Source organism: Corythoichthys intestinalis, chromosome 11 (assembly GCF_030265065.1).
Source record: "Corythoichthys intestinalis isolate RoL2023-P3 chromosome 11, ASM3026506v1, whole genome shotgun sequence".
Taxonomy (NCBI): Eukaryota; Metazoa; Chordata; class Actinopteri; order Syngnathiformes; family Syngnathidae; genus Corythoichthys; species Corythoichthys intestinalis.
Genome location: NC_080405.1, coordinates 56,374,064 through 56,384,400, shown reverse-complemented (window position 1 = coordinate 56,384,400; position 10,337 = coordinate 56,374,064). Strand labels below are relative to the sequence as shown.

At 39.5% G+C, this 10,337-nt stretch overlaps 1 protein-coding gene across 2 annotated transcripts in view; it reads left to right on the top strand.

Annotated features, from left to right (window-relative positions):
• Window positions 1-2,750: 2,750 nt before the first annotated feature.
• LOC130924334 (nuclear factor NF-kappa-B p105 subunit-like) overlaps window positions 2,751-10,337 on the top strand; it is a 28,042-nt gene continuing 20,455 nt past the window's right edge. Inside the window, exons 1-3 of one of the 2 annotated variants that reach the window (XM_057850806.1) lie at window positions 2,751-3,009; window positions 7,825-7,871; window positions 7,974-8,058. In XM_057850806.1, the coding sequence (XP_057706789.1) occupies window positions 2,997-3,009; window positions 7,825-7,871; window positions 7,974-8,058 (145 nt within the window). In that variant the 5' untranslated portion in view covers window positions 2,751-2,996. Of the gene's footprint in view, window positions 3,010-7,824; window positions 7,897-7,973; window positions 8,059-10,337 lie in introns of both variants that reach the window. The other variant, XM_057850810.1, reaches the window with a different exon arrangement.

Genomic DNA, 10,337 nt, shown 5'->3' with positions numbered 1-10,337 from the left:
TATTGCCATGACGCAATCATGAGAAGGCCTGAGCGGTGCAAGTGCACCACCTTGTGGTGAAACAACATTAGGGCGTAAACTGCTGTTCCCTTGTCTTTTCACTACTTTACTACTTGAGTTTGCTTTTTATTTTAATGCAAAAGCTACTATATATAATATTCGTTTTTTTCTTCAATAGCGTTTGAAACCGTTTGACCCACCGACACCGTTCATACACCAAAACGACCAGAATTCTCATGTCTCCATTCGCCCCCCAAAAAGTGGAATCTCAAGATGCTACTTGTCCTACATTTTTTTGTCCAAATCACATCATTTATTCATCCAAAAATTCAAGACGCCTGGGGGCACAAAAGTTCTGTACGGTTTTTGCAAAAAACGTACCGTGAAACCAAAATTTGCCGAAAACATACCATCTCATTTCTAATGGCCAAAATTTCCCAGTCATTTCCTGTGGCCATATTCGCCATTGATTTCAATAGCACAAAATGTTCCATTCACGTCCATTGATTTCCAACCAAAGTGACCAGATATCAACAGGAAGAGACCGCGAAAAGCCCCCAAATTACAGGAAGTGACCCAATATGAAGAGGATCCTGAAATGCCACCAAATCAACAGAAAGTGACCCTGACGTACCCTAAAATCAGCATGAAGTGACCCTGAAACGTCTCAAAATCAACAGGAAGGGATCCAATACGTACAGGAAGTGAACCCAAAATGCCCCCAAATCAACAGGAAGTGACCCAATATGAACAGGAAGTATACCTGAAATGTCCAAAAATCAACAGGAAGTGACCCTGAAATGCCCCAAAATCAACAGGATGTGATCCTGGAATGCCCCAAAATCAACAGGAAGTGACCCTGAAATGCGCCAAAATCAACACGAAGTGACCAAAATCAACAGGAAGTGACGCTGAAATGCACCAAAATCAACAGGAAGTGACCAAATAGCCATAGGAAGTGATCCTGAAATGCAAAAAAATCAACAGGAAGTGAACCTGGAATTCCCCAAAATCAACAGGAAGTGACCCTGAAATGCCAGAAAATTAACAGGAAGTGACCACGAAAAGTCCCCAAATTACAGGAAGTGACCCAATATGAAGAGGACCCTGAAATCCCACCAAATCAACAGAAAGTGACCCTGAAATACCCTAAAATCAGCATGAAGTGACCCTGAAACGTCTCAAAATCAACAGGAAGTGATCCAATACGTACAGGAAGTGAACTCAAAATGCCCCCAAATCAACAGGAAGTGAACCTGAAATCTACAGTAAGTCCTAGATGCCTCAAATTAAACAGGAAGTGGCCCTGAAATGCCCCAAAATCAACAGGAAGTGACCCAATATGAACAGGAAGTAAACCTGAAATGCCCCAAAATCAACAGGAAGTTATCCAGCATCTACAGGAAGTCCAAGATGCCTCAAATTCAACAGGAAGTGACCCTGAAATGCCCTAAAATCAACAGGAAATGATCCAGGAATGCCTAAAAATTAACAGGAAGTGACCCAATGTGAATAGGAAGTGACCCTGGAACGCCCCCAAATCAACAGGAAGTAACCTAATATGAACAGGAATTGGACCTGAAATGCCCCAAAGTCAACAGGAAGTGAATTGTACAGCTTAAAAATCAACAGGAAGTAACGTAATATGAACAGGAATTTGACCTGAAATGCCCCAAAGTCAACAAGAAGTGAACCTGTACAGCTTAAAAATCAACAGGAAGTGATCCGGTATCTAGAGGAAGTCCGAGATGCCTCAAATTCAACAGGAAGTGACCCTGAAATGCCCCCAATTCAACAGGAAGTGACCCTGAAATGTCAAGAAATCAACAGGAAGCGGCCCTGGAATGCCCTAAAATCAACAGGAAGTGATCCTGGAATGCCTAAAAATCAACAGGAAGTGACCCAATATGAATAGGAAGTGACCCTGGAATGCCCCAAAATCAACAGGAAGTTATCCTGGAATGCGTCAAAATCAACAGGAAGTGACCTGTTATGAACGGGAAGTGACCCTGGAATGCCCCAAAATCAACAGGAAGTAACCTAATATGAACAGGAATTGGACCTCAAATGCCCCAAAGTCAACAGGATGTGAATTGTACAGCTTAAAAATCAACAGGAAGTAACCTAATATGAACAGGAATTTGACCTGAAATGCCCCAAAGTCAACAGGAAGTGAACCTGTACAGCTTAAAAATCAACAGGAAGTGATCCGGTATCTAGAGGAAGTCCGAGATGCCTCAAAATCAACAGGAAGTGACCCGATATACAACCCATCACAGCAAAGCTTGAGCTACCGTTGCAATTTCTCCAGAAATGTCATATTCTACTGGTTTCTTATTTAAATATTATTTATCCATCACAAATCCTTTCAAAATATAAGTCTTTTTTAATTGAATTTGGGTAATAATTTTGAAAGCGTGTGTTGACAATGGAGTAATACAGTCGCACCACTAGGGGGCTGTGTTTGTTCGACTACTGTACATCGGATTGAGAAGTAGAGAAAGTTACTGTTGTCGAGATGTTACAAGATAGATGCACAACACCCACGTTGACTAAACGTTCAAGTTGGAACCCACGTCTCTAATTTTTGTATATTTTATTAAAACATAACAGGAGAATAGTCATTTCGGCTGATTTTTATCCACCTGTGCGAACTTTACGCTGTGATTGACTGTGTTTCTCATCTTACAAAATTGGCTCGGAGTAAGACATCTTCTCAACTACTATCTCTGCAGTGCGTCACAGGGAATTTCCCAAAGGGAAGCAAAATCAGTTTTTTAGTACTGGCAAGTGCTCTTTGTTGTTTTTCTGGCGAATTGAGAACCAGAAAATCGAGTGCGTGCGTGTCACCCGCCGGTTTGTCTCGTCTCGGTAACTTGGAAACATTCGACTCTGCAGCTTTTGCGTCACGTCGCGGAAACCGACAACGTCACGCGGCCGTAAATGGCGACGCCGCTCGTGTGGATTCCGTCAAATGTACTCGCGAATTGAGCCGAATGAACTCAGAAGGTAAGAAGACTCGGGTGCGAGCAGGGAATCTCGTGGCGTAGACGAGAACGAACGAGACTGGACATGCGTGCCTGTCAAGTGTCTGCGGACTTGTCCTTTTGTCGTGCACTTCCTTATCGGGCACTCGGCGCTGCTTCAAATCTAAAACTTGGACGTTCAAAATGTCCTGTCACGTTTAAACATTCAAAAAACTTGTGTAAAAGCGCTTTAAGTTCAATTGAAGGTCTTTGCTAGTAATTTGGCGCGAGTTTTTGAGATACCAAATGTTGTTCTCAATGTCTCGCCGCTGTTAAAAGTCGCAAAAACGTCAGGGTGAATGGTCCAAACATCTTAATTCAGGCCGGAATATAAAATTATGTGATGAAATATAACATTTTGTATCATTTTGAAGAAGTTTACAAACGCCGTTGTGGAAACTTGCTGACAGAGTGAACGGTTAGCTTAAATGTAGCATCTTCCTTCTTATTTTTCCCCATTTAACTTAAATTTAGCTTATCAATACCGGCCTATTTCAAGTGTACTCATCGTGTACTGAAAGAAAATATTCCCATGATTTTTGCCGAACCTTTTTTGACCTGATAAATGCGACAGAATCGGCACACTGTTAGCTTGCACTTGTTGTTTTCAACTCATGAAAGTTGGCCGGATGTTCCAAATTCGCTTGTACTTCTTCAAAGCTACGTTTATGACTGTCGTAGTTGTTGTACAGTATATATGAAGGAGAACTACGGAAAATGTCGGCTGGTTTTGTTGACTAAACAAAAACAAATAGAAGATGTTTGTCATGCATTCTGCGTTAAGCTAGGAGTGGGAACCTCTTGGTACCTCACGTTACGATACGATTTGCAATACAGCTCACGATAACGATGATATGGCGATACAATGATTATCGAGCAAGGGCGTAGGTTTGGTCTCAACATTGGTAGGGACGCTATAACAGCATAACCTGCATGTACACTTTTTGCTGGGGACGGGACATTCATAATAATCAATGCAAAATAAATCTGTATTGGTTTATACTATTATGTATATTGGTTCAGCCTACACTGCTCAATTCAAAGCTTTATTTTACAAAACTACTAAACATTTTGAAAACCTCCAGAAAAAAATATCCGGGTTTTAAGAGCAATTTTAATTTGCATTATTTGAACATAAATGTTATTAACATACACTCCTCTACCAAGGAGTGGCCGTCTACCAAAGATGATACCAAGAGTTCAGCGCAGAATACTCAGAGAGGTTAAAAAGAACCCTAGAGTGTCTGCCAAAGACTTTCAGAAATCACTGGCACATTCCAATATCTTAAAAAAAAAAAAAAACATTGTTGCTCGTTTAATGTTGGCAAAAAAGCACTTGGACACTACACAGACGTTTTGGCAAAATATTTTGAGGACTGATGAAACCAAAGTTGAATTTGTTTGGGAGTAACACACAACGTCATGTGTGGAGGGAAAATGCAACAGCTCACCAGCATCAACACCTCATCCCCACCGTGAAGCATGGTGGAGGGAGCATCATGATTTAGGGCTGCTTTGCTCTTTCAGGGCCTGGACAACTTGCTATCATTAATGGAAGAATGAATTCAAAAGTTTTGCAGGAAAACCTGAGGCCGTCTGTTATACAGTTGAAGCTATAAAAGAGGATGGATGCTGCAACAAGACAATGATCCAAAACAAGGAAGAAAATCAACTTCAGAATGGTTCCAGAAAAACAAAATACACGTTATGGAGTGGCCAAGTCAAAGTCCAGACTTGAAGCCCATTGAGATGCTGTGGCATGACCTAAAGACAGCGATTCATGCCAGACATCCCAGGGATCTGACTGAACTACAGCAGTTTTGTATAGAGGAATGGGCCAAGATTAGTTCTGATAGATGTGCCAGACTGATCTGCAGCTACAGGAAGCGTCTGGTTATTGCTAAGTTATTGCTGCCAAAGAGGGGGGCCCACAAAATATTAAATGTGATGGTTCACTTACTTATTTTCCCCCCTTCTGTCAGTGTTTGCATACTGTCCTCATTAAAATATGAAAACCTATAAATGTTTGGGTGGTTTTAGTTAAAGCCGACACTGTTTCTTTCATCTGTGTGATTTTGACAAAGATCAGATTAGTCCTGCAGCTATCGATTATTTTAGTAGTCGATTAATCGATGAACTAGTTAGTTCGAATAATCGAATAAGGAACATAAAAAATTAAAATAGCTGACCTGGGCCTGAAATGGTATAAAAAAATAAATTAGGATATACTGTATGTACAACAAAAGAGCAATTGGCTAACTTACATAGCAAAAGTCCGCTAGTTTAAATGCTATAAAATGCCAGCGTTTTTTTTTACAATGCTCTTTACAAATAGTTCGAACACATACGTATTCCCGCAAAAAACGGCTAAATTTACCTTTAAACTAAAATATGAACGCATTAAAAAACACATTAGCTCAAACCAAAACTTATCTTATATTGGTCTTAACAGGGAGCAGCTGGATTCAGCCATGTGAAATGAGGCGGACTAGAGGGTAGTGTATCCACACAAATCAATAAAACTAAAGGCAAACATTTCAAAACAAACCATTACAATGCCACTTTAATTAAACGAATACTCGAGGCAGCAAAATTTCATTCGAATTTTTTTTTTCTCATCGAATACTCGAGTTAATCGATAATCGTTGCCACAGGCGGATCTTCTATTCAGGCAAAGTAGGCGATCGCCCTAGGCCCCCAACCAGTAGGGGGCCCCCAGCCAGCTTCCCTTGCCCTAACGAGCAAGGGCTTGGGCCACCGGAGCCAGTAGCACCCCCAACTATTTGTCATGTATAATACCAAACAAACAAAAGAAAAAAGAAAGCCATTTGAATGCTGCATTTATATTACCCCCCACAAGCACACACACACGTACTACAATGGACTGTTCACAACAACGAACCGCGTATCAGTCGCTTAGCTTCATTTAGCACCGCTTAGCTTAGCTCCGTTTAGCATCGCTTAGCTCCGCTTAGCTGTTCGTTAGCTTTACTTAGCTCTCCCGCGTTTTTCACGCCATTAAGTTTGCTATTTTTACAGCTCACTTGCTACTTTGCACGTCGGCTATCGTTTATTTCGAACACGTGAACGAACGTGCTCTCCACGAGAGCCAAAGTGCAGTGAGGGAGAAGTTGAGAACATGCCTCTTTTAACTTCTTCTTCTTCTCACCGAACATAAAATACACGACAGCACACCCTGTGGTGAAACAATGCAGTACAGTTCCGATCAGTCGTACAATAACACTCAACAGCTGGTTAACAGTATTTGCTAAAAATTAAATCGATTAGTGACGCCACAAGCAATGACGAAAAGTGCTTTATTGCCGACTTTAACGCATACGGTTAGCGGTTTAGCGAACGTACCTCCGGTGAACATTTCAAAATAAAAGCACGTCATGTTCGTCATATAAATAACGATTTCTGGAGTTAATCCCACATACTTCAGAATTAATATTATAATATGTTGAGTAAATACTACAGAATACAGATTCTACACTAAGAATAGCTTTCAAATGTACGGAGCCCCCCGGGTGCGAGGGTAGAAAAAATAAAAAATCATAGCTAATCTGCACCCACAGTTTACTAATCTGTGGGTACAGTTTAGTAATCTGTACTCACAGTTTGCTAATCTGTACACACAGTTTACTAAACTGTACCCACAGTTACTAATCTGTACCCACAGATTACTAAACTGTGCCCACAGTTTACTAATCTGTGCCCACAGTTTAGCAATGACCCAGAAACAGTAGTCACCAATGTTTGGTGGGGACTCCAAACGCACAGTTTAGTAATCTGTGGGTACAGATTAGTAAACTGTGGGTACAGTTTAGTAAACTGTGGGTACAGATTGCTAAACTGTGGGTACAGTTTAGTAATCTGTGGGTACAGATTGCTAAACTGTGGGTACAGATTAGTAAACTGGGGGTACAGTTTAGTAAACTGTGGGTACATATTAGCGATTTTTTAATTTTTTTGTACCATGGCACCCGGGGGGCTCCGTACAAATGACACTCTTTATGACAAATATGATTGGCAATGAATAATTATTATACTACTATTATATATAGTATTATACTATAATAATAATGCTAGAATTTTTTTTTTTTTAAGAATTGTTTTGAATAACGTTGGAAAGGCAAAGTCAGTTTTCTGAATCCGTTTACTTTCCATTCTTTTGCACTAGTAAATGCTATCAGCATTTAACCTCTTTGTTTATTTGTGATTAATTATTGTTATTTACATGATTATTTGTACTTTAATAAAGAATCTAAGTGTTCCAAAATGGTTTTGTGAATTAATAAGCGTCAACAAAAATTTCATTGCTCAATTGGTAAAAAAAAAGAAAATTATTAGATTAGTCGACTAGTCGGCTGACTAATCAGGAGAAAATTTGTCGTTTAGGACAGCCCTAGTGTACCGGAACATATTTTCCTCACACCTTTTTAACCCATGAAGAGGGCCCCTGGATATGTTCACCTTAGGCCCCAAAATTGCCAAGTCCGCCACTGATCGTTACAGCACTAGATCAGATCACATTTGATGCTGATTTTATGCAGAAATGTGAGAAAATCCAAAAGCTTCAGATACTTTTTCTTACCACTGTATCAATATTTTTTAACTCGTGCATTGGAACCAAACACCATATCTGTAGCTGAAATGTCAAGCCCCGTGTAATAGAACGGTAAATAACTTGCCAATGAGTCGACTTAAGGCAAAAATAATGGATGATCGGTGAATAATTTGTTTCAGCCCCACTTGGGGCAATCATAAATCTCACTTTTTTTCTCCTCTCTTTCAGGCACTATGGCGGGCGACGAGCACTTCCTTCCTGTCAGCAGCAATCAGGTGCGCGTGCTTAGGCGTGCTGCAGGCAAGTCAACGCCAGCTTGCGCTGCTGGGTTTTATTTTTTTTAGAAAAGAAAAAAATGTTTCAAATGTTTGCGGCAGATCCTTGACACGCTGATCATGGACCCCGCGTGGGACTTCCCGCAATTCCCCGCGCTCCATTCGCACACCGTGTCCCTGACGACAGGTGAGGGCATTTTCTCCCTGATGACTTGACTATTTTGCTCATGGGCATGGCCAACATCAACTAGCGTGTTTTCTGCACTATAAGGCACATGTAAAATCCTTCAATTTTTTAAAAAGCCGACAGTGCGGCTTATAATCCGATGCACTTTAGATATGGATGAATATTGGTTAATCAAGGTATAACATTAGTTTTTAGTAGAGTTGTGAGGAAAAAAATAATTTGACCGATATCCATTCGTTAGGTCAGAAAATCCAAGATATATATACTGTGTATTTGATTTCTTTATGAACATTTTGGGGAATTGATTTTATGTATGTATTAGAGCTGTCAAAATTATCGCGTTAACGGGCGTTTTTTTTTTTTTTTTTTTTTTAATTAATCACGTTAAAATATTTGACGCAATTAACGCAGATGCCCCGCTCAGACAGATTTAAATGACAGTGCAGTGAAACGCTCACTTTTTGTGTTTTATGGAGTTTTGCCGCCCTCTGCTGGCGCTTGGGTGCGACTGATTTTATAGGCTTCAGCACCCATGAGCATTGTGTAAGTAATTATTAGTGTTGCACCGATACCATTTTTGGGGCCCGATACAGATACCTGGCTGTGCGGTATCGGCCGATACCGATACCATTCCGATACCACTCTGTTTGCAAAAAAAAAAAAATACATACATATGTGCATATAACGGATGCAACGATACAGTTAAGTCACGGTTCGGTACGATTTTCGATACAATTCAATACATATAATGCTCTGAAACAGAAAATACATCTGTTATTATTTTATTTTATTTTATTTTATTTTATTTTATTTTATTTTATTTGCTAACAAGCAAAAATAACAGTGCCATCATTTAACCCTTTAACACCTAAGCCTATTTTGGCCAAATTTGCAAGCATTTGATGTTGCCTTTATATTTCAAAGAAAAAAATCTTCACAATGGCCAAGTTGGGTCCCTTTTTTAAGGACACCTTGAACTTCATGTCCAAACTGTTGTTTTCTTCACTGACCAATTATAATCCACATTTTGGACCCAAAAAGACAAAAAAAATCCCAAAATATTTTTTCAAAATTTGTAATGTTGATGTCCCATTGACAACCAAACATGCTCGACCAACCGTTTTGAAGCTTGATAATATTTATTCAACTTGTTAGGATAAACATTCAATGGAAAAAAATAAGATTAAATAGTTTTATGTTTGACAATTCAACACAAACAGCAAGTATGGTCATAGGTGTTTTTGGCCTTTACACATACTATGGTCAAAACAGGTTATATACAGTGCAAAATAATGAGGAAAAAAATATATATCATCTAATACAAAAAGAGTTTGGAGGATATCTCTTTGTGAAGTTAGGTATTATACCCATCACCTTATCTAAAGTATATATGTACATGCAATCAAGCTTCTCGAACACTCATCTTTATAAAAATTGAAAGATTATAGTGAAGAAAAAATATATATAACATTGAAAAAAGTATTTTCAAAAATATTGACAAGTAGTTCAGTTCAATTTAAATTTTTCTGGCATACGACCCAATAAAGTTTTTTTTTTGTTTTTTTTTTACTCACTCAATAAAGCTTCTGCATGAACAGGTCACGGAGCTGCGTCACACACAACGTCACACAGCCTACTCTTTAGCGCCCTGCTGTCACTTCTACTCGCCGAGACGCCGACTCGTCCCAGGAAAACAACGACAAATACGGCTCATTTTCTTCCTTGAGTTAATGAAATAATGCATTAGCTTATTCTAAATTTAGTTTTAGATTCATTCTGCACGTTTCAAAGTCGCTCGCTCAATCGAACCGGTGCACAACACCGACCGTTGCTTGCTTCGAATGCCTCCTTTTCCTTAGTTGGTTCCTCGCTCGGAAATTTATTAAAAATGTCCACATTCGGTTCGTCCTTCTTGACATCACAACGGTCTTGGGATCTGTAGTTTTTTTGTGCTGCTTTCGGTTTTGAAAAAGGACAAGAAATGATGGAGATATGGAGATAGATACATGGTCCATGCAGCGTTTTAATGCATATTTATGAGTGCAATAAAACTATAAAACTCAAATGACATTATCTCCCGTTTTTCTTGGTCGATTGACTTCAAATAAAAACTGGTGTGGACATCAACTTGCGCACGTTCAAATGTGACCAACCAGCGGCACGTGGGTGACGTAATTACAGCGTGACGAAGCTTCAAAGACGGCATGCGTAAACGCGTCGCTGCCGACACGTTCGGTGTTAAAGGGTTAAACAAGCATTTTAGTGCTTAATATTTATGT